At 39.4% G+C, this 23,987-nt stretch overlaps 2 protein-coding genes across 2 annotated transcripts; both read right to left on the minus strand.

Moving 5' to 3' along the window:
• Window positions 1-516: 516 nt before the first annotated feature.
• On the minus strand, window positions 517-5,604 carry mrps15 (mitochondrial ribosomal protein S15). The gene is made up of 8 exons (XM_023415226.2): window positions 5,355-5,604; window positions 2,462-2,530; window positions 2,295-2,370; window positions 2,130-2,178; window positions 1,860-1,944; window positions 1,690-1,748; window positions 1,015-1,206; window positions 517-911 (listed from the first exon to the last, which is right to left on the minus strand). Exons 1-8 carry the CDS (start codon window positions 5,485-5,487, stop codon window positions 816-818), a joined length of 759 nt encoding a protein of 252 aa, XP_023270994.1. The 5' UTR covers window positions 5,488-5,604; the 3' UTR covers window positions 517-815.
• Window positions 5,605-6,620: 1,016 nt separating this feature from the next.
• On the minus strand, window positions 6,621-17,344 carry csf3r (colony stimulating factor 3 receptor). The gene is made up of 17 exons (XM_023415233.2): window positions 17,194-17,344; window positions 14,966-15,070; window positions 14,035-14,109; window positions 13,176-13,472; window positions 12,583-12,715; window positions 12,276-12,442; window positions 11,395-11,564; window positions 11,077-11,227; window positions 10,702-10,784; window positions 10,371-10,578; window positions 10,095-10,283; window positions 9,761-9,862; window positions 9,371-9,517; window positions 9,143-9,283; window positions 8,938-9,034; window positions 8,772-8,850; window positions 6,621-8,275 (listed from the first exon to the last, which is right to left on the minus strand). The coding sequence occupies exons 3-17, from the start codon at window positions 14,096-14,098 to the stop codon at window positions 7,793-7,795; spliced, it is 2,511 nt and encodes an 836-aa protein (XP_023271001.1). The 5' UTR covers window positions 14,099-14,109; window positions 14,966-15,070; window positions 17,194-17,344; the 3' UTR covers window positions 6,621-7,792.
• Window positions 17,345-23,987: the final 6,643 nt, after the last annotated feature.

Consider the following 23,987-nt stretch of genomic DNA (forward strand, 5'->3'; position numbering starts at 1 on the left):
GGACAAATTAAGAGAAACATTGAAATAGAAGACAGCAACCCCACCTGTACAGCCTCTAAAACGACCGGTTTCATCAACTTCTCTCTATTTGACAAATGTTTTACTCATTGCAGGAATTCCGCAGCGGATTCATCATATTGTACAACTATTCCTGTTATTGTTTCTGGCTCCTGTGTTGTATTTAATAGCCTTTTCACCTTATGCACACACGCCTCAAGCATCATACTGTCATGTGAGAAAGACACTGAAGAGTGTGAGCATCAATGCGGATTTAAATAATTTGGCACAAAGCCTGCAGAGAAACGCCTAAACAGTACTGAAACAATGAGAAGTTTAGTATTAATACTGTGATTACTTAATATCTAATATTATGCAACATCTTTCTGGAGACATATCTAACTTTTAGTAGTTTTTGATAAAACTACAGGAAGTTTGCCTTTGACAGATCTGTGTACAATCTAGTTGAGTTAGCTACTTAAGGAAACACTTTGCACAAATGAGCAATGGCCAGTTCACTTGTTTTGTGCAGATACATCTTTAATTGATGGCAATATATTTCAGCACAAACAAAATTTCAAAGCTCATTTTAACATCACTTTCTAGGTCACTTTATTCAATTTAATTCTGACACTTTGAGGCAACTCTGACATCAACCTGAAAGCAAAAACAAATAATATTTTATGATGGTACCATGTGAAAAAAGGGAGTTGGTTATCAGCATGCCGCATTACCACATCTAAAGGTGTAAAAGTAAAGACGCTGGTCAAGACAAACATGTAGAATCAAGCGTTGTAATATACAGTATATGTTGACTTTTATTGGGCCTTGGCTGCCTCTGTCCCCGTGGAGGCTATACTTTTCTTCATCTGTAGTCTCTTCTCTGCTTTCTGCTTCTGCACCTCTTTGAAGACCTGTGAAAAGACACACGAAAAAGCGTCAGAGGAGGCACAACACCTTCACAATACCCAAGATGTTCATCACCACACTAGAATAACAGGGTCATTTCTTTGCTACCTTAATGCAGAGCGCCTTCTTGGCCACCCAGCGACGGGTGGCCCGTCTGTAGTACTCTGGGGGGAAGGTGTAAGTGATGCCCAGCTGCTCACACACTCTCTCAAAGGCATCATAGCGAACCAACCTAAGGTGTTTCAAAAGTTTTTTTCTTCGATCAATGGCCATGAGCATCCGCCTCTTGTTAGCTTTGTCCTGGAATGAAAAAATACATGAAAGATTGGAGTTGGAAATCAAATGTGATTCAAAGAGGCCCAAATAGGAAGAAATGAGGACCTCAAGTGAAGCAAAATTTCTGCTTATCAAAGAAAGAAACATTCCAAAAGGTTACACAACCTCTATTCCCTATATATGTCAGTTTTAACAAAAATGTTCAATGTATGATGTAACATGGAAATTTCCAACCATGACTGTGCTACGCATGTTTTTATTTCATGTGGGGGAGTATATACAGGATATCCTGTAGTTCACGCACACATGACACCAGAGGAAGGCAGAGAGGAAATGTGGGGACATATACGTGAACAGTTCTAGTTGTGCAAGTCAACACCAATAATACATGTTACATCATCAAAAGATTTTTTTTTATAAAGACTGCCCATAGAACAAGTTTCCCTGCTTAGAATGCAAGGGAGAAAAATGATGCTAAAATGATGCCGACTCTACTCCCTCGCTCACCTTGTGATGTTTCTGCAAGTGCTCCTGATAGTTTCGGATTCTTGCTGTCAAACTAGCCACTGAAGGGAAAGACAATAAAAGGGGAATCAGCATACAATTAAAATAGGCTAGATCCTCTCTTTGTACTTCAGTGAGAACATTTTGTGCAACACTGAAGCAAAGGAACTCACCTCGGACTTCCACAGAGTCTCGGTCATTCTCATCCCTCTGGACTTTTGCAACCAGCTGTTCCTTTTTCAGCTGTAGCTTGTCACTCTGAGGACATGATCACAGAGTAATCAATTACCTGTTTGTGACTCTACTTTTTCAAAGAGGCACGTGAGTGTACATTTCAAAAAAAAAAAAAAAAAATCAATCAATCAATAGCATCAAAATTACTGGAGAAAAAGAAAACAGAATAAAAACATGGCAAAGCAATCTGTTGTGACATGACAACTTACATGACACGCTAACTCCAATGAAAGAAGTCTTTTGACAAGATCATCAGTCCTGTTAACAGAAAAAACCTTGTTAGAAAAGTAGTAGATTCATGTAATAAATATATCAATATAATTAATCATAAATATACTTTTACTCCTTTTATGGAAAGTAAGGTATATATGTACGTTTGAGCGAGGGGTACAGCTGCATAATCCATCCTCAGCATTGTTGGAGGAAGATCGCTGAGCTGGCTTGGAGGGCCTGGAAGAAACAAAAGATTTGGTTGAAAGATGAACATTTCAAAAATGTCAGAATATGGTGAAATTAGTGACGAAGCAGCCTCATAAGATACCTGTCTTCTTTTTCTTTGCACCCCGAGCATAATGTCTCACTGCTGGTGGAATGGCAAAGCTCCCTGGAACTTAAGAGAGAGGAAAAAAATAATAAATGTGTAGTGAGTGGACAGAATGATGGAAACAACCAAACACAACTTGATGACGGCTAATATGAGCTCAGAAGACGCCCAACAGCTGCCTGAAGAACAGGGGAATCCATAAGAAAAACTGCAATGTGTTCCAATGTTGCAGGACAAACTAATACATGACATTGGCCAGACACAAAAAAATTAACTCAGTGAACGATTAGCAATTGCCAGTCAAACATGATTCAACTATACGGAAACTTCAAATAAGGCAAAGGAACTACTACTACTGCTACTGCTACTGCTACTACAGGGATGACTCAAGGCATCAGTGACAGTTTCAACAAAGATGCATGAGTGTCACAAGCTGGTTTGTATGTCAAGTCTACCGCAACAACACTTAATAAGAAGCACAAAAGCTGAAGCGCAATTCAATAATGGAGTATGGTCTGATGATCAGCCTTTTCCTTTTATAAACCACTCATCTTTTTATTCAAAAAAAGCCAAATATAGTTTACATGTGGTGAAATAAAGCGGTGGGTTTATATCTTTTTATTAAGTCCAATTAATTAGGCAAATAGGCCATTTTTAGGACCCGGACCATAAATGCAAACATAGTTATCTCATGTTTACATAAACCAAGATGTTATAACCCTTTGTAGACATCCTGATCTATTCTAAAAATCTGATTTTATCTTAAATTTGACATCATTGCAAGTAGGATCAAAGCTGATCTAAAAGGAAAAAAGATAGCCTTGCTCTTTGTACTTGAGTTTCATATATTCATACTATATAGCAAGATTCTGACATTAACTGTGTATAGCGACATGTTCACTAGCCCCTCAGGTTGTGAATTAATGCATACCAAGGATGACAAAAGTATGTCTGAGGAGTTCCATGTTCTTTGTACAGAGCCCTCTTTTAATACTTTTGAAAGTAAGCTCTAAAAGACCCTTTAAGTGTGATCACTCCTGCATGTAGAGAAGCCTTTCTGCTAGTTACCAAACGCAGCATTAGAATATATTTTATTGCATACTACTTAGCATGAAGGCGATATTGTTTGCATTATAAGCTTCTTAGTGAGAGAAGCATTTCTACTCTGTTGTGTGAGAAATTTTTTACAGGCTCATAACTGATCTAGTTTAAGCTGCAGGACTCAGAACACAAGCAAGATAATGTGTAAAACTTGGCCACCCCCCCCACCCCCCACCCCCCTCTGATAACACAACCAGGCACATATCAGATGATGAGGACTGTGGTTTTCAATATCATAAAACACCAAATGATGTTGTTTCCCGTGAAATAGTGGTGGTTGATCCCTACATCAGAAATCCAGATGCATGTAAAATTAACATCATGGTGCACTGAACCTGTTCTGGTGTCTCAGTGCTCTCTGCCCATTTCTCAGAATTACATAAAATGTAAACCTTTCTCCAACTATGCAAAAGCTGACCTTTTCGACTGTCAACTGGTTGACAGTCGAGCCTGTTAATGGAGTTCAGTTACATCGGTGACCGTCAAGATGACAAAGATAAGGTGTCACAATGGGAAAATAGGTTTTGGCATTTTAGTAGACTTGAGGGGGAAATGAAACTATAGCTGCTGTAGATGCTCTTGATATGATCATAATAAAGCTAGATGTTGCATTAGATTAACCAGACAAAGGAGCACTGAGTGGTAAGTAACCACACACAAGCATTGAGTGAGAAGGGACTTTGAAGCAACCAAAACATCAATGCAAGCTCTGCAGCAGAGATGGGTTTGAGGTGGGCTGTTTTGTTTTTTGAGCAATTAACCTGCAACGCAGATAATTTGTCCGTTTCCTTTTCACATTATAAATGCTGTTTGTCAGACATCTTTAACAGTACTGCTACTAAAAGCAGCCCACCTATAACAATGTCTTTTTTTAGTTAGACCTCAAATTCAAGCCCCTTTCAGTTTGCATTGATATGGGTTGAACAGTGCACACAACCCACTGTTGCACTAATACCACTTGTAGTTTACAGGCGTGCAATGTCTCCCAACAACCTATAATCAGATTAAAGAAACATTTTACAGTTTACATCACTGTCTATGGAAGGCAAGAGTAAATATTGACAACTTTTGTCTATTAAAATCAAGACCTTAAAATTTTAAGGCCTTGTTTCCATAACATTCACTTTTCTCAATAGTTTAAGTTTAATTTCAGTTTAGTTTAACTAAATTGAATGACTATGGGCATTTTTAGGGTAATTAATCTATATAATCTCGAGCTACAACCATTTTGATTTTTTTTTTTTTTTTTACTTTCCTGCCCGTGGAGAAGCTTTACTGCTAGTTAGCATGAAGGGCATGTTGTCTCCAAAGCAAGCTTCGAAGTGAGGGAAGCATGTTTACAGGACGATAATACAACTCATCTACAAGTTTAAACTGCATGACTCAAGGAGTACAAGCAAGATCACCCGTCAAACACTGGCTACATGTTTGTTGTGATATGTTCAAGGTTTAGTTTAAGCTAGGTTAAGAATGAAAACTGGCACTCGGAGGGAAAACAAGCTCACAATATACACAATTACTGAACGTGCCTCAATGAAAGTCATACACTATTAAGCATTTTAATTTAGAAGTGCTGCCTTGAATGCTATTTCACAAGTAGTGAGGCGCTTTTCGCCACTGCAGCTCTCTGCAGTGCCCACTACTGTTGATATTAGGTAACGGATGGTGCCCTAGCTTAAGTGTCGACAGAATAGCAGTAAACAACCGGGTGTATTGAGATACATTAGCCAGCTGTTTGCTCCACAAATCTGGTTCCGCGTGTTTTTCCTTCTAGCTCGCTCGGGCTTACCGCAGCTGACTCTCGGTCCCGTTAATAAAGCCGAGTTGCATGTCCACGGTTTCACTGGCGTAGCAGAGGACAGCTCTCGCAAAACACCAGTTGAAGATTTCAGGACGGTCCGCAGAGCTATGTTTGTGAACATGGCTCACAGGAGAGCTAACAAGGTAGAAAATAAATTCACTGAAAGTGAAGGAAATGTGACAGGTAGTTGTATTCGACCCCTACATGAGGTTCGCCATTTTTACTAGACCAAACTAGCCGAGCGAGGACGGAGGGATGTTTGTCCTAGGCTAAAATAACGATCCCAGAACACATCGATTGGTTCAATTAGATTCATCAGTTTCGATTTCTCTCACAAAAACAACAGTGAATTTAGATTTGTAGCCCCCTTGTTCACTTTTAATTTAATTTTAGCATTATAGATTGTTAGCTAAACAACTAAATCATTCTATTTACTGTATTTGAGAAGGTTTGTAGTGGCTTTAGTTAGAAACAAGTAGGTTTCAGGTTGAATGATGTGTTTAGCTAGTATAAAAACACGAACAATAAAGGAATTAATCAAAAATACTCAAACAGTAATGGTTTATATGTTATTGTAAATCAACTAAATGGTATTGTATCTGTCCATATTAATATGAATATGGACATTTACAATACCAAATTGCTCTGGTAGCTATGTTATATATTTCTAAATTACAGTCAAAAGCAGAGTATAATCAAGGGTGGAGGTTTCAAAAAATCTTATGATCTTATAATAATAAATACAACTTCCCAGTTTCTAATTGAATTAATGTTAATCCCTTTATGCAGTGTAACATCCATTTCCTCCATCTTTTACAACTAAATTGATTTATAAAGCTGTTTGGGCTTCACTGAAATGAATGAGCAAATATAGTCATAAAATTAAGTGTCTCACTTAACTCAGAGTTAACCTTAAGTCAGGATCCTGTTAAAGTTGATACTTTTTAGACCCATTTCAATGAAAAAACAAACCCACAAAAACAACAAAACCTTAGTTGGATTTATTTAGTCTAGAAACCATTTGCCAAAAAGGGCCTCAGTTTACCTGAAATCACCCCGGGTTTCATAAGGTTGCTTTTTGATTTTAGTTTACTTCACTGTGTTTTGGAAACTGTAGGCTACTCTGCTTCCATTTTAAATCACATCCATTTGCTACAGAGAACAACATTTTGGATAACAATGGTTGGTAAACATCAAATGTCGAGGTAAAGTGGTGAATCATCAGTCAGTGGGAAAAACACCTTTCTGTCTTCATAGGATTTAATATTTTTTATTCAAAGAAACTGTTTAGACCATGTCTTTCTAGCATAAAAGTACTTTTGTGGATTCCACAAGATGTTGGAAGCATTACTTTGAGATCCTGCTCCATGTTGACATGATTTCATCCCACAATTTCTGCCCATTTATGCTGCCAATCTGCCATTCTACCACATCTAAAAAGTCTTCAATTGGATTCAGATATGGTGACTGCTGAGGCCATTTAAGTTCACTGAACTCATTGTCATGTTCTTCAAACCAGTTTGAGACGACATGGTCAGAAACAATACTCAGATACGCTGTGGCATTCAAACGATGATTGATTGGTATTATGTTTCTTAAGAGAACATTCCTCATACCAGCCTCCTCATAGTGACACAAGGCAGGTTGGGTCCATGGATTTATGCTGTTGACATCAAATTCTGACCCTACCATCTGCTGCCTCAGCAGAAATTGAGATTCATCAGACCAGGCCACGTTTTTTCAGTCTTCGGCCGTCCATTTTCGATGAGTCTGTTCCCACTGCGGCCTCAGATTTCTGTTCTTGGCGGACAGGAGTGAAACCTGACATGGTCTTCTGTTGTAGCCCATTTGGACTCAAGGTTCAACGTGTTGTGCATTCTGAAATACTTTTTCTGTCCACCACAACTGTAAAGAGTGATTATCTGAGTTACCGTAGCCTTTCTGTCAGCTCCAACCAGTCTGGACATTCTCCTCTGACTTCTCTCATGAACAAGGTGTTTCTGTCTTCACAACTGCCACTCACTGGTGTTTTTCACACCATTCTGTCCAGCCTGTCTGGCACAACAACAAGCATCCTATGGTCAAAGTCACAAAGATTTTGTTTCCACATTCTGATGTGTGATGTGAATGCTAACTGAAGATGATGATTTTATGCACTGCACTGCTGAATGAATAAGCAGTAGCACAGCTGTTTCTTATTAAGTGCTTGATGAGTTTATAACACACAACAATATCATTTATACAAAGTTTGGTACAGATAAAACATGGACATCATAATCATTAAATATCAACATGATTTTTAGCATCAAACCTAGCATACCTAGTATGTATTTACAGCTGTGTGCTACACTGGATCAACTTATCACAAACTCAGATCTACATGAAAATCTTGCAAAGCAGCTATTCTTATAATCAGGGAAGAACTTTTAGTCATTCTGAGTATCATTCAAGGCTAATGCTCGTAGAAAAGGGAAATCATCCCAAAGAACGACTGGGTCTGCCCCTTCTTCTGCTATACAGTCATCGCACGGTCCAAAAAAACACTGCTCCCTCGGCATCCCATCAGTTGCCATATTATGGTAGCACTTTGGACTGAAGGATTCTTGAGCCTCCAGGAGCGGCTGTGTGGACTCAGAGCGGAGGTAGACATGAGGCTCTTTGGGTGGAGGGCTTCTGCATGGACTGGAGAAGATCACAGTGGCATAAGGAACAGAGTAGCTGTTTGAACCAGAGTATCCAGGGATGAACGGTGAACCACAAATGGACTCTCCCAGGTCACTGGTGTCCTCTGCACTGTTTAACCAAAGATCATCCTCTTGTTTGCTTAGTTTCATTGGGAAGTCAAGGAAGCTGAGGTGGGACAGGTATATTGGATTGGGCTCGTCATTGTCCCAGGAAGGATGTGTATCCTACCAATGGAAAATGAATTAGTCATCAGTGTTTTACATCTCATATATTACCTGACATTTTCAGGAATATACAGTCTGCTAATTAAAGATTCTGTAAATTAGACTTTAAACAATAATATAGCAGCAAACAACTATTTTATATGTTGAGATATAGTGGAGTAATGGCGTGCTGTCTGCCATTTGGTGCTGGGCAGGGAGTGTGCCCTGGAAGTATCAGAGCCTTTTTGCTGAAAGCAGCTGCCTATTGTAGCTAGAAATGAGGTTGATGAGAGCAGTGAGACTGAACCAAAACATTACAGTTGCAGGATGTAAAAGGAAACTCCACAGAACTGAAGGTAACCGCAGAGTCAGGTGATAACCCTTGGTGGGTTTGTCACTACTAGCAACACTGTTCATATGACACAGAATAACGTTATCCATTAAAAATACAGAGTAGTGCAAATTAGGGCTTTGTTGCATAAAACCATTTTATCTTGCACAGGTTAATTTTCTGCACCTGTGTTGACTCTGATGTCCATCTCTTGATGCTGCTGTTAGCTGGATCAGGAACATCTGGCCAAAAGCGACCCTTCAGCCTGGAAATAGAACAACACAAAAGAAATGTGTTGAGAATAAAGGACATTGCAGCTTCACACCTTAATGAAGTATGGCAATGATCTCACCTCTTGTGGTTGGAGAAACAAGTCATGACTATGAAAATGACCAACAATGACATTCCAACACCAGACGCGATTACAATCATCACAATAGTAACGGCATCTGAGAAGAGAGAAATACATGTTATCAATTAAATATCTGACATGAGAATACACTCCTTTTTTCCCCAATGTTTCTAGAAAGCCATTTGAAAATAATAATGATACCAACCAAATGGCTCCATTTCGAAATGAATTGTTGACCCATTGATGCTCCCACCGAACGTGCTGACCATCATGAAAGCTTCGTACAGAGACACAGTCTTGAGGTCTTTCAGGACCACCCTTCTCTCTTTTGGGTGAGCACTCACAACTGAAAGAGAAGTCAGACATCAGATAGCACCACGTTCACAAAAAAAAAAGAAAAAAAAGAAAAGCAACATTTAGCTGTTTCACCTACCATTAATGGGACCCTTCTCGTCCCAGTAGAAGACTTTGTAGCCCTGGATAATTCCATTTCTTTGGTCTAATGGTATTTCATCCCAGGTAAGCTCAATATGTGACTTCCAAGTCTTTTTAATCCGTATTTTCGGAACCACGGATGGAGCTTTAAAAAGAAATATATTCATTCTGAGTGATTATTACAGTTACAGTGACTACGTAATTCATTTATATCCACAAGAGGGCATTATCCCATCACATATGAGATGTCTCTGATAGACATCATAATACATATAGTTTTTACTCATGTGGCAAACTCTTCTCTCACTTTTTCAAAGTTGAGGCAGCCTGACTCTCACACCCCTGCTTGCTCTTTGTGTGATTTCTCTTGGTATCTTTGGTGACTTACCCTTTTGTCTTGAGTAGGCATTAACAGTCTGAGGAAGGCCTATCCCATCCTTAAACCTGGGATACACAGAGATTCCATAGGGCTTGTAGGGCTCAAAGCCTCCTATTGATGAGGGTGAAGAAGTTAGAGTGGATCTGTGCTTATAAACTCCAAACAGTGTGTACAGGCAGGTCGTGCACAGGAAAAGGAGGATCTTAGGATGTGAGTGTAGGAGTGATTGTTTGAATTTTTGTGGTAAAGGATGAGCTCCAGAGTAGGAAAACCAAATAAAAGGTGGGTAAAATAAGGAGCACATGGACTTTGAGACCTGCAATACAAATACTATAAAACGTACCTGTTATAATGATGCTGGATTCGTTTCTGTTTGCAAATTCGAACCGGGTGAGGGAGAGGTCTGTTTTTAACAAAGGTCTCCATTCAACCACATAACCAATGATGCTTGATGTATCCACACTGTTCCACTGGACCAGAAGAGCTCGGTCATCGCGAGGAGTAGCTGTGATGTCTGATATCACCTTAAGAGCTTACAAGCACAAAAGACATGTTACGGGAAAATTACATGATACTATTTCTAAACCAGTTGAAGCACATTCAAAAATGTTAGTTTTACCTTTGGGTTGGTAAATCCGAACTTCATTGGGGGAGGATTTCCCTGCTGCATTTACAGCACTCAGATACACTTTCTTTGCTTTCCTGGGAAGTTGGAAAGTACAGTAATTCCCCATTGAAGAGCACACCTTTCCCTTTACACCTGGCAGTTTTTGCACTGAGACGATGTATGACACATTTCGGCTGTTGGGGCGGAATTGTTTTGATGGCTAAAACAGAAAAAAAAAGTGAGAAGACATTTTAAAGGCAGACCTCACGGACTCAACCAGAGCTATAACAGAAAATACCATCAACTTGTGACAGGTGTCAAGCAGCGTGTGTGATGTGTGCACCTTCCAAAACAAGTGTATGTTGATTTGTTTGTGCATCTGATCCCCCGATAGTTTCACCCACGAGTCTAGGCGTCCAGTGGGAGCTGAAAACAAAGAGACGGCTGTCAGCTTCGCATGTCGTCAAAAGCCTGCATTTCTTTCCTCACTCTTTAGAAAGTAAAACTTTTCCATACAAGACAGGGTTATGGATTCACTGCCAGAGTGTGTGGAAAAACTCAATACATCAATTCAGCTTGGGCTATAGAGCAAAGCAATGGGTGATGTAGAACATGACATTAGCATATATTGAAAAGAGCAGAAAATGGAAGAAAAGGCAATAGATTGGAAAATGTTAGAGTGACTGATTGTGTCACTCTGAATTGATCTGACGCCTACCACTCTCCAAGGTGACTCCAGACTGGCTGCTGCTCCATTCACTCCAGGGACTCTGCTGGTATCTGACTCTAATCTGGGCAAAATACTGAGTCCCATGGAGCAGGCGACACTGGTCCACAGGTCTGGTTGGTTTAATCCGGCTCACCAGGATCTAACATACATCCAAGAGCACACAAACCATACATATATGACTCCAGGCACACACATTATGAACTTCAGAGTTTATACTAGTAGCATATGGTTGCTTATAGCTACTGCATCCAAAGTTAATCAACTGAGCCTTCAGTTGATATCGACAACGGATTGATTTGCACTCACTGGTTGCTCACTCCATTGACTACTGTCAGCAGTCTTAAATTGGACCTCCAGGTTCAGGCGGAAGTTACGTATCCAGGCCTGGTGCTGCGATAAGCTCCAGCTCAGCTTTAGGCAGCCGTACCTTTTGGGCACAGCTTCAACCTTTAAAATCTTTGGTGGGTCAAACTTGGCTGAAATAAAACAGTCAACAAAGCAATTACTCCATGTAATTTGGATTTTGGAAACTTTTAGTTTAGTTCTAATTTGAGCATTTTTATATTAGATTTGGCCTGTTTTATGTATTACTATCTACTAATCAGTTTTTCTAAAAAATAAATACCTGTGGAAACTTTGAAAAATCCAAAAGGTCATTCAACAGCACTTACAGCTGTTCCGAAGGTATTTCCAGAGTCCCCAGAGACACTTCTAACCATCTGGATGAAAAAATATTCTGTCAACTGAAAAAAGATTTTTAACCCAAAGAAAGATGGTCCCTGGAAATGACAGATCTTCTTATTCAATTTGTACGACGTGAGAACAAAGGTACACAAAATCAACATGCTTTCTTTTCTGTTACATTTTTCTCTATAAAAATGTTATTTTATATTTTCATGCAAAATAGTAGTTTTATGTTTTAGAAAAGGAAATACACATGAATATATGTTGCAAGTTGGGAAACAGGTTACAAATATTTTTTTTATATGCAACAGATGGAATATTTTTGGTCATCCAGATGGTTAGAAGTGTCTTTTGAGGATTCTGAAAATACCTCCAAGTGCTGTTGAACAACCTTTTGGGTTTTTCAGTTATCACCTCTTTGACATTTTGATGGAGGTTACTGCTTGCACACAATATATAAATCTGTGAAAAGATTCAATAAATAAATATTCTACAATTCTCACTTGCACTGACGGGTTCCAAAATGATGGGTACTGAAGCTGCCTCTCCAAGTTCATTCACCGCCTCCACATATATTTCCATTTCAGAGAACAGGACAAAATCAGAACGAGGGATGGTATAATGGTGGACTCCTGTTGGTAGCTTGTAAGTATAGTTCCTGTTTGAATCCCTGAAATGAAGAAATTCTATTGTGGGAAACACAGTTGCGCAACCTCGAAGACATATTCTGTAAATTACACTTTAAACATCCATGACACCAAAATGATGTGTGCTTTCTGGTAACTGTCTCAGTGTATTCCTGAATATTACCATATCTTGGTGTGGAGGGTGTACTGTGTGAGGAGGTGCGTCTCCAGCTGCCCAGCGTCCCAGCTACAGGTCAGGGTGTTAGAGGTAGTGAGGTTTGTCTGACAGCTGAGGTTTTGTGGTGATTCTGGTGGATCTATAGATGGAAAAAACAAGGTGAACATGTTTTTCTTCAATGGAGTTGTTAAGGAAGGTGGTATTCATATTCCTGTATTTCTACATCTCCATTTTTTGTACTTGGTCTCTTACAAATAAATGTAAATAAAACTAAAAATCTCATGATTCTATGCATGTTTTTGTATTATATTTTTTGGGGAATTCTGTAATACATTGTATATCTGGGTAAAGAATGCCAATTAAAAAGTAGAATTATTCCAAATTAAACAGTGCGACTTCTTTTTGATACAATCTTTGTTTTATCCATTAAAATGTTTTTTTTCTTATGCTGACCTCAACTCAACAATGAAATGTGTGTCCCTCAAAAACAAAAAATTTACATGTTCCCAATTTTCTCTGTTTTGTTTGTTCACTAGCGATACAGGCAGCTTAATTTGATCAGCAATGAACAAACATGTGAAAGAAGAAATCTTTCTCACATCCAGCTCTGATCTCCACTCCTCCTGCTACTTGAACGGGAGAGGCCTGTAAACAGCAGGTGAGGAACGCCCTGGTGTGATTGAAGCTTGGTATAACAACCTCAGAAATCCCGCCGCTCTCGTTGGCCACAGGGCTGCTGGGAATAAAGTGATCGTCAAGGCGCCACTCTATATGAACAGCTTGTCCAATGACGGGAAGGCAGTCTTCTCTGATGACACAGGTAGCTGTGACAGGTGACCCCAAAGGCACCACTGAGCTGGACGTCCGGATGTTCGCACATGGTTGTATGACATCCTCTGACAATGAGAAAATTCATTTGAAGGTGCCATGTTGAAGATGGTCTAAACTGTAAATGCCAGAGGCGGGAGTGCAAGTCAGCAGCAAATCTCAAGTCTTAACTGTCGAGTCTCAAGCAAGGCCCCAAGTTACTGTGGTGACAATCAAGCAAGTCAAGGGGTCACTGCTGTAAGTCAAGTAAACAAGTTTATTTTTTTTATCACCTACCTTAATGTGTAGGATTTTTTGGCCTTTGGCCTTGTCCTTTCAAGTCCTCTGTATTAAGTCATAAAGTCATGAATACCAAGTCAAAGTCAAGTTGAGTCTTTTATCTGTGTTAGTCAAGCAAGTCTGAAGTTCTCATATTTGTCTGACTTGAGTCAAGTCATGTGACTCAAGTCTCCCACCTCTGGTAAATGCCTTTTATAAATTATTACTGTTATGAAGAATTCAACAGCTTTATATTGAAGTTTGATAGAATCCAAGTCAGGGGAAGAGCAGGTGTAATAACAATTGTCCTTGTAACCGCTACTTGGGTATTTCCATTTAGATTTGTTATTTCATCCTGAGAGCAACACTCACCATTCCTCGCTCCATTCACAAATGCCACCAGCATGACAATCACTGACATCCATATGGATATCATGTTGATATAACCTGTTAGGGAGCAAAAATTAAATGCATTATTCTTAAATTACAAACTTTCATGCCCTATCAAAAAAAATATTTCAATTGCTGTTCCTTCCCAGCGACACGCTACATTGTGTGAAGGAGGAATTGAGAGTGATAACGTCTCTCGTTTCAAAAGACATCATCAGCACAATGTTTCAACTGCTTGGTATGGCGGGCTGATGTGAGCAAGTATGTGATCTCCATAATGCATAATATCTCAGTATAAACAGACACCTGGAGAATGCATTCGCTGCTTCCCTGAAACAGTGAAGAAAAATCTGCAGTGCTGCCTGTGTGAGCTATTTGCAGAGCAGAATCACAACAAACACATACAATGATACGTGACACACTCATGAATAATAATAATAATAATAAAAAAAAAAAATCAACATTCATGGCAGCTTGGGTCCACAATTATGTAGCATGATTACACAAAGGATGTTGCTTCCCTACTTGTGACAAAATGAAATTTAGATTCTCTGCAGACAGAATAAATAAGTATGCTGTTCATGCACAGTGAATCTTTCCTCTTATACTTTTCTATTACAGGGATAAAACCTCTGAACAGACAGGAACATTGTAACTGCCAGTTGTTAGAAGGTAATCATCCTTGTTGGGCATGCGCTCCATAGCTGACTGGTCATGTATAATGATTAGAAGATGGGAGCTTGTAAGCTAAGCAGATGGAGGCAATTTTCTGGCATATTGTGTACGTCTGACATAAAGTCAACAACCTGCTTCTTAAATTTGAGAATAAGGTGGAACCATCACATTGCAAATACACAGGTGTGAGGGAAGTTGAAATGAATTTTGAGGTCTGTGTTGTTTTTGAAATACTCACCATTACACAAGCATGAACGTTTAAAATTCACTGGACTCTGGTCGCTGGTTAACAAAGCGCCACCAGCAGGACAAAGACATGCCTTCGCGGCTCGACTGTGTCTCTCTGTGTCGTACAAGAGGAAAGAAGTAGCGGTTAATAGTCTGAAGTAGAGCTGGAACAATTCACTGGTGAGTTGAACAACAGAAAATTAATGGACGATGTTGTGCGAACAACTAAAAGCAAAAGTGTTTGACATGTGGAACACAAAGTGAACATTTCAAAGATGGGAACATGTGGTTTTTAGTTATTTCACAAGCAAGACATTACATGTCAAATGGAAGATTTCACATGTAACAGCATATCTCGTAATGGACCGCACATACGCACATGTGGCTATACAACATTGCAATATAACATGCAATATATTACATTTACATATACTGTATATATTACATCATTACATCCATATGAAAACAAGTTGTTTTTTGTAAAATTTATAAATCATTGCAGTGATTTATCAAGCAAAAAAACAAAAAAAAAACTGCTAGTTCCTGCTTCTCAGATGTGAGTACTTGCTGCTTCAAGAGTAACTTAGCGCCCCCCTGAAAATCTCATGTTCCCTGTAGCAGTTCAGCTTCTCACCTTTTCTACAAACAACAAACATTTGTGCACAGAGGCAGTAAGTGAGACCACAGCAATGAGAAAGAAACTCCCTGTGATCTTGGTCTCCTTGTCTGATGCTGATGAGAAACTGAGGAACCTAAAGGACGTTCTGTATTCCTCAGGCTGAAACATGTGCGCCACATTTAAATTCGTATTGTCAACAGACTCTTGAGAGTTCAATTCAGCGTATTTCTGGTATAGAACAACCTTCCACTTTTGAGCAGAAATTTTATGTCTTGACTGTCGAATTGCAAGCGACCCCATGAGACGACGAGGTATTACTTAAATAATTTGTAACTATCACTCAAAGTCACAGATGGATTGCTGCCCTCAGTCCACAATAGCCAACTATTTGGTGAAGTCTGCGTTTAGCGATGTGGGGGAAATGGAATTTCTGCTTGTTTCTTATCAGCAGTGTGCATAAAGGCCTCCATTTTCCCCTGCTTTCCTTTTTTTTTGCAGTTTCTGCTTACTACTAATAGGTAATTGCCTGTGGCTCGGACAAAAGGCAACTGGGAGAATAAATTTGGAGTGCATTTTGTCAACAGACAAAATTTGGCTTGCTTAAAATAAAGACTGTGTGAATTAACAGTGGCCATTTTCAGTGTATTGGCCAAACATGTTCCAGATATATTGATATAAACATGTTGTCTAGGTTCATTTTTCTTGTCTCAGTGAGTCATGTCACCATGTGAAAAGAAATACATGTATTTTGCTATAGCCACTGTTTCCTTTCCCGTTTGGGGTTACAAAACACCCACTATCAGGATTTGGCAATATCCTTGACACGGAGCGCAATGACAAACTTGCCATGGTTTCCCCTTTTTTTGGTCATATTTTCTCACACTATGCAGTGTGTGTTTAAAGAAGCCTTTTAAAAAATGTAAAAGAACGCTAAATTTGTTTGTATAAAGACATTTTTCAATGAAAGAACAGTTCCTTGAAGCTAAGACACAGTGACCTTTTGTGTCAGCAGTTGTAAAACTCCCAACATCTCAAGAGGAGGAAAGAAATCTGTTTCACATCCGCTTTTTAAATGGATGGCTAGAGCATAAACATGATTTCAGTACGAAAATCGAAACGAAATCACTCTAAAAATCAATCTAATAAATTCCTTTTTTTTTGTAAATCCAAAATGCTTTTAGTAAGTTAGTAAATTTTAATGTGACACTTCTTCTTTTTTTTTTTTTTTTACCATTAAACATAAAGTATCCTTTTTTTTAAAAAGGATTGTCTTATCTTTTAAATCCTAATTATCTGATGATCCTCTGCTTTAGTATTTCATGATTGTTAAAAAAAGGAAACACTGGCATCATTTGACAGGTAACTACAAAGGATGATAAATGGCACAAGTAAAATAGAGAACGGCTATTCAATCCAATTAAGCAAGCGCTTTAAATTAAATTAAGTTGATCAGTCCTTCAGCTGGATCAGGATACAACTCTTCAACCTGAACCAGTGTCATCGAGAAATAAGTTTTGCAAAGTTTCCTTTTTCAATCTGCCCAAGTATCCAAATGAAAGGAGCAGCAAATAGCTTGATGTGAAGATAAAGGAGAGCCATCATAGAAGGCTGCCACTCACCACACAGCAGCTGCAGCAGACCCAGAAGGACGAGTGGCTCTCATCAGCCCTGATAGCAACAAATGAAACGGTGTAGCTCAAAGAAGTTCAGAGTGGAGGACATATGTTTTTGTTAGCCAAGCAGCAACAGCAGCAACAGCAGCAGCACCAACAGCGGCAACATCCTTGTTTTGAATTTGTGAAACTTCACTATTTTCCAGGAAGGAACACATGACTGATGGGGCCCAGTTACAGGAGAGAAACATGAGTCGTTTGAATTCAGGGTTTTCTCGAAAGAAGATAGCTGAATAGTTCAGGTAAAAAAAAAAAAAAATAGAATCTGGATGAAATTCCATAATTCTTTAGGTGATATTGGATATTTATTTACTGTCACCTTCTACAGGTATTTTGCCTCACAAAGGCTCACAGCTGTGACTACAGAAACAATAAAATTGAGAAAATTGAGAAAAAAAAATGGGTTTGAAGTTTTAGGGTTTCTTAGCCAATTTATTTTTGGGAAATGTAAAGTGTATCTAATCTTGGCTAGTTAGCATTAACTTTTCGCTTTTAGCAGGACCAGTGTATCTGATGGCTTTTTTTGTTTTTCTCCATTACAGTTACATTTTGTTATTGCCTTATTTAAGCGGTATATTCAAACCCAGTTTAAGATGCCGGATAATCTGATAAAGATCTTTCAATTATAGTAGAATTGGTGAAAAAATTGGTGTTAAAAAAAAATTGAATTAGCTTTAGCTATAAGGTTAGCTGTGAGTATGATAGTTAAGGGTAGCTGGAGAGCACTCAAAGTGCAAAATGCAAAACTCAAAGTCTCAATATTCAAGCTCAAAATTTTATATATGAAAATATATTTTATATTTATGGTAAAACAGATGTCAAACAGTCAGTTTTAACCAAATATACAGTTAGATTTTGGCTTTGTAGAACAGTGATTGTGATTGCTGATGGAGTAATAAGACCAGTCTTTGATCTACAGACTACTGATCGTTGCTTGTATGAGAGTACAGAGGAATTTATACTTTATTGGATCATCCTTCCCCACAAGGTATTAATATGGCGGCTGTCAAATACCCTACAATATGACTCCAGGGAACTGCCCAGAGGAATGCGATAAGTCTAGTTCAGCCTGACCCCTCTGTGTTGAGTGTGACCTTTGAAGTAGCAGATCTGCTGTATCACAGAGACTGCCTCAAAAAGCAGTCATCTCCCTCTCTGCGCCTGTCCAAGCCTTTGTCAGCACGGTAATAGAACAAGCCTTTAAATGGGATTGTAAACTGTGCTTTGACCCCCCAAGGGCACTTGAAACTACTTGCCATATCACGTTTATTAGCTTATTAAATTGTAAAATGATTCTCTGGCTGAGGCTTCCATTCAAATGGTGTGCGAGGCGAGTCAGTGAGCTCACCCACTCAACTTTTAATCTAACAGCTGTATCCCTGCCTGGTCACTCTGCTGCCCTCAAACAGATAATGGAAGCTAACTGTTAATCAAGAGGTGCACAGTAGTAGGTTTCTGAATAGGTAGCAACAGGAGAAATGGAAAAAGCAAGCACCAATTAAAAATATATTAACTGCTTATCATGCATTGACATATTTTGCTTGATCTTTTTTCCTAATCAGCAGTAATGAACAAAGTGTTTTCCATCCACTGGGTATTACATGCTACGTTTCAGTGAGCAGTAAAATTAGCTGAGGGCCCCGAAGCTAAGTTGAACTGATGAAGCTTTACTAGGTTTGATTACGGTTCTTGTTCTGTACTTAATATAACGCTGTCTCCTCTTTAGATTCTTATTCGCATTAGAGATGTGACTAACCCCAAATTAGTCACTGCTGGAAATAACCTCTCATATCTATCTAATGTTATACAGAAAATTACAGTAGTTAACTGCAATCACAACTGCAGTAATTATGGCTTCTGCTAATCATGGATGCCTACATTCACATCTAAAAATATTTAGGGCCAACTCTTTAACTGCACCCTTTTGTTGAACAATTGCCATTCCCACTACTCCACTCAACCCTACTGCATCAAAATGAATACACTGTATCCTGGATAGACTGTATTTTTCTCATAGTGCCTGAAAGTGTTGTGAAATCAGCCCTATAACCACAGTGCTATGACTCACAGATATCTATGTGCAATTGAAATGTCAGTACTGATGCAAGGCCAGCTACTGGACCAGAGTTTATCTTTGAATGTACACTTCAGTGAACCACTTATAAAATTTACACACAAACAAACAAACATACAAAGAATTTATACAACCGCCTGTTAAAACTGGGTCATGTAGTTTCAGGACTAGCATGTAAAGTAAAAATTATAGTAGAATTAATAGGTATTAAAAAGGTGTGAACAACATCATGACAAATGTGTCCACTTACTTGATTTTATCTATTTCAAACCTTGAAATCATCCATTTCCAGGACAACTGAGGAAATTATATATTGCTGCAAAAGCAATGCGGTTGAAAGCAAAGGAGAAAATAGTAAGTGGACCTTGAGTACAATTCTAACATGCAGATGTTCAGCAGATATAATGATGTTAATCTGTATTTAGCTACTCAACATGCTAAAATTTGCAGATTAGCACTAAACACAAAACACAGCTGAGGCTGATGAGAATGTCATTAGTGGTAGAAAAATCAAAAAGCGCCACACAACAGTGTTTGTACAATTCATACTGAGAGGGACATGAATGTGTGTGGCCTACCAATGTGGCTATCCGTGTGATAGTTGTGGAGATGTTTTTACTTAAAACCAAACATGTCAGGGAGGAAGCAAGTCAAGTGTTGTTGAGACATCTCAGTCGGGACCAAAGTGGTGAACCATCTGACAGACAGACAGACAGACAGACAGACAGACAGACAGACAGACAGACACGGCAATCCCTTGAGCTGCAACAGCTCACATGGCTAAAAATGTATATCTACTTCTGAAACGGACATGTAGCCTGCAGCGTGTGTGCTGTACTAGCTGCCCACACTATCCAAACTCCCAGATGGAGGAACCATATGTCCTAAAAAGTGTCAATGTGGAAGGTGTATGCGCTTATCTTTCTGTTCCCTTTATCGCTGTTATAATCCTAACAGTAATAACATGTATGGAGGCTGTTTGCATATGTACTGAACGGTGTACTGAACATTTATTTCACACAAATGTATGAAAATATGAGAGAATTTTGTCAATGTTGCTTTGTATCTCTTTTGTAAAGTGTCTGCATCAGTTAGATTCCCTGTGCACTCATAGTTGATGGCATTTGAGATCGATTCTGATTCAGTTATAATCACAATCATTGGTCATATTTAACTTTCACACTGGATGACGCTTAATATGTCTACATACCCCTGAGCTGTTGTACACCAAGGAGTATGGCCTCTTGCACTTCACTTCTGCTTCTACCAAGAGGGTTGGTCGAGCGAGACAGTGAGACACTGTCAGAGAGAGAGAGAGAGAGAGAGAGAGAGAGAGAGAAGAGGGGGTCAGACAATCTCCGACTCATGCTCCTGCTCCTTACATGCACCCAATCCACTCCTATCTAGTACCTGTCACACGCTGGCTGCAAAATGGAATTGACTATTGATTTCCCCCTTACCACAGGTCAGTTGTGCTGGCAGGCTATAGTGGGCTCACTGAGAGCCTCACGCGGGACAACGAGAGGAGAGGAGAGGAACCACACACATTACAAAACACACACAGACACGCACACACGCGTACACGTTCTTATTAACGGCTGTATTCTCTGGGCTTGTGTAAAGGAAGACAATGAAGTCTGCTTTACAAGACGTGTGTTAGAACATTTGTCATTTGTTTCTGTGACTTAAACATGGCTGGCAAACTGACTACATGCCCTCCTTGCAGGAGCAAGGAGGGCCTGCATTAATTAACAACTGGTTATTATGTTTGGTCAAATAATAAGTAAGTGTTTCTGGCATAAAAATGTAATTGAGGAACCAGTGAACCAGGCTTTTAACTGAAATGACCTAATAAAGTTTGACACTTGATTATACTGTTGCCTTCAAAAGAACAGATTTGAAATGACAGAAATGAAAACACGATCTGAGCTGTATCTGTCCTTGTGCTGAATTTTATGAACTCAAACGTCAGTTAAACCAGGTCTACAGCAGGAGCAGCGACCTCTGCAGGGGATTTCGACAGGACACAGCTGCTGGCTCAGACTAAACCACGGGTGTGATTTAAATCACAGCGTCTGAGAACACAGCAATGCGGTTCAAGTGATCATGCGACAATGACCCAGACAGCATAGGTTTAAACCCATTTTAAACCTTAAACCACAGCTAAAGTGTGTTACGCGCTTAAATTGGGGTGGGATTTGTTTTGCGATGGAGAAAACGTTGAATAGTCTGATGAGATGAAATATGAGATGGTTCCCAGATTTGTAAAGCTTCATTTTTCTTCACTGAAACAGAGCAGTGGTTCCCAGCTTTTTTGGCTGGTGACCCTTTAAAATAATGCCAACTTGAGAGCCCTCAGAGGTTATGGCATTATTACTGAGAGTTTGGCAGAAGTGTAGCCTTCCTGGACTGTTTCATGGGAACTGTTTTAGTGGCCTGAAGAAGTGAAAGTATGCAGTATTTCACCAGATGAAGGGAAAATTAAGAGAGAGAGATAGAGAGAGAGAGAGAGAGAGAGAGAGAGATGTGTGTAATGAAAATATTTTCTTTTTTCTCATCCCTTTAATCATCTGTTGACCCCTTAGATTTATCTCTGACCCCAAGGTTGGAAACCAGTGCAGCAGAGGAACACAAAATGAACCTTTTCTTTCTTATTGCTGATTCCAGAGGTCATGGGCCCTAAAATTAAGAGGTCACTGGGTTCTTTTTTTCTTGTGAGGAAACAGCAGAGGGTGAGCTTCACTATGAAGTGATGACTTTTAAGTTATAATTTATGTCTATGGTGCTATGCACGTATGCAAACGTATTTCGCTGCTTTTTATGAGTGTAACTACAGTGATTGTGTGTTGGGCTCTGAGCACTGCCAAAATTTGGGTGACCTACACAATATACTGTTGCCTTGAGTGCAGTTTGTGTGGTCACAGACACAGGACCGAAGCTGCCACGCAGTCTTATATCAAGTTATAGCTAATATCCCATGCGTATTCTTGCTGTGGTAGCCCAGTGTGCTTCTGAAACACTCTGACATATTCTGACATCAACACATGGGGAAAACTTTTGTTTATATTTCCCAAAGCATATAGGCTAATATAGAGTTTTAAAGTGACAAAAGCACTTTTCTGCCTCTCGGATCATGTCAGTCAGGGTTGTGTGATGCATAATATTTATAGTGCAGAGCTCCCACGTCTCTCAGAGATGACCTTTGTGGTCCTGGATGAACGCATGTCCACTCAAACTATTGCTGACTTGTATATGATGCGGTTCAGCACCAACATGAGGAGCTGTTCTCCTTTGCGTATGTGCCCTTAGGACGGTGAAATACTTAGTAAACATCACAGTCACAGTATAATTTGCGTGTAATTTATTGTAATTGACTTTCTGGATGTTGGATTTGGAGTGAGTGATGGTGATGTAGGCAGAGTATTTATTATGTTGGTTCATTGGTTGTATGTCCCCTTGTTATCTGGGCTCCTCTTCCTCATGATGAGAATGTAAAGATAAACAATATCAACAAATACCTGAATGCAGCATCACAAAACAGTCTCTGCTCTAAACTAAACGACGATAAAAAAAAAAGATAAATGCATTGATTACCTTAAAGCTGCTTACAGTTTAGAGTTTAGAGTTTAGACTTTTTTAAGACGATTTTTGAGGAAACACTTCTAAAACTTTGCAGCCTTAAAGCCGACAACATGAGCAATACAAGCTCCACTGGCTACTAAGTTGAGTGGCACGACTTTCTCCACAGGCTCTATAAACTTTTACTGTGTGTTGGTCTGTGAACAATAATCCGACAGCAATAAAAACTCAACTGGTCTGTGGAGCGTTTTGTTGGATTCTGTTGGGGATGCCAGCAGACACAGCCAGTGCCAACATATGAAACCAGAGAACTTCAAACTTTAACCAATGATAAACTGGAAACAACAAATAGGAACTGGAGGGATGTGACTGTGTTTGTGTGGGGTGCAGTTAATTATTATTTGCTGCTGCTCATTGCTAGATGTGCACAGTAGAGCCTCTAAGAAAGCTACTGACCCCCCCTCACCCCCCCGCCGCCGCCAAAAAAAAGGAAAAAAAAAAAAAGCACAGAAGTAGCCATTGTTCAGGTCTTGTAAGGGAAAATGCAGTGCCTCAATCCCTGCACATTTTTCAGGAGAGAGGAGAGATGCATTTTGTGGGCAGACATGACAAAGAGCATAGACATACTGCCAGGTAAACACACTCACTCTTCAAGCTAGGCTACACACAACCTCGCGCACAATGGGTAGTGGTACAGGCAGCGGGGAACGACCGCAATATAATTACAAAGGGTGCACAAATGAAAACGTGTGAAATAAAATTCAATACAGCAGCTCTGCAACAGATGATACCTGATCAATTTTTGTTGAGACCATCTCAGAGGTGTTGATTTAACTCTGTCTTGGGGCCTTAGCACCTCGCAACAGCAATAGAATTGTCCAACAGGTGGGAGAAATAGTATTTGGTGACTTATTGGAAAAGGAGAAAGAAAAAACAATATGTGGTAGTACACTATCAAAAAGTTTAACTTAAACCCTCTGACAGTCCCTCAACAAAAGGGTCACCATATAAGCTTCATAGCAACAGTTTATTGTGTAGAACTGTATTAGATTGCATTATATTTATTAAATGAATTCCGGTTATCACC

Source organism: Seriola lalandi, unplaced genomic scaffold (assembly GCF_002814215.2).
Source record: "Seriola lalandi dorsalis isolate HSWRI2012SDOR001 ecotype SW California unplaced genomic scaffold, Sedor1 jcf7180002054546, whole genome shotgun sequence".
NCBI classification, from domain to species: Eukaryota; Metazoa; Chordata; class Actinopteri; order Carangiformes; family Carangidae; genus Seriola; species Seriola lalandi.

Bases quoted from the DNA above. Each gene is read 5' to 3' on its own strand.
- csf3r (XM_023415233.2), bottom strand. From the start codon at position 14,098: ATGATATCCATATGGATGTCAGTGATTGTCATGCTGGTGGCATTTGTG. The intron at 11,228-11,394 runs GTGAGTGCAAAT...GATGTATGTTAG, and splicing joins GTCAATGGAGTGAGCAACCA to ATCCTGGTGAGCCGGATTAA. The intron at 8,851-8,937 runs GTGAGATCATTG...TTCTATTTCCAG, and splicing joins TGTTTCTCCAACCACAAGAG to GCTGAAGGGTCGCTTTTGGC.
- mrps15 (XM_023415226.2), bottom strand. From the start codon at position 5,487: ATGTTCACAAACATAGCTCTGCGGACCGTCCTGAAATCTTCAACTGGT. The intron at 2,371-2,461 runs GTATCTTATGAG...TGTTTCTTCCAG, and splicing joins TGCAAAGAAAAAGAAGACAG to GCCCTCCAAGCCAGCTCAGC. The intron at 1,945-2,129 runs GTAAGTTGTCAT...TCATGTCCTCAG, and splicing joins CATTGGAGTTAGCGTGTCAT to AGTGACAAGCTACAGCTGAA.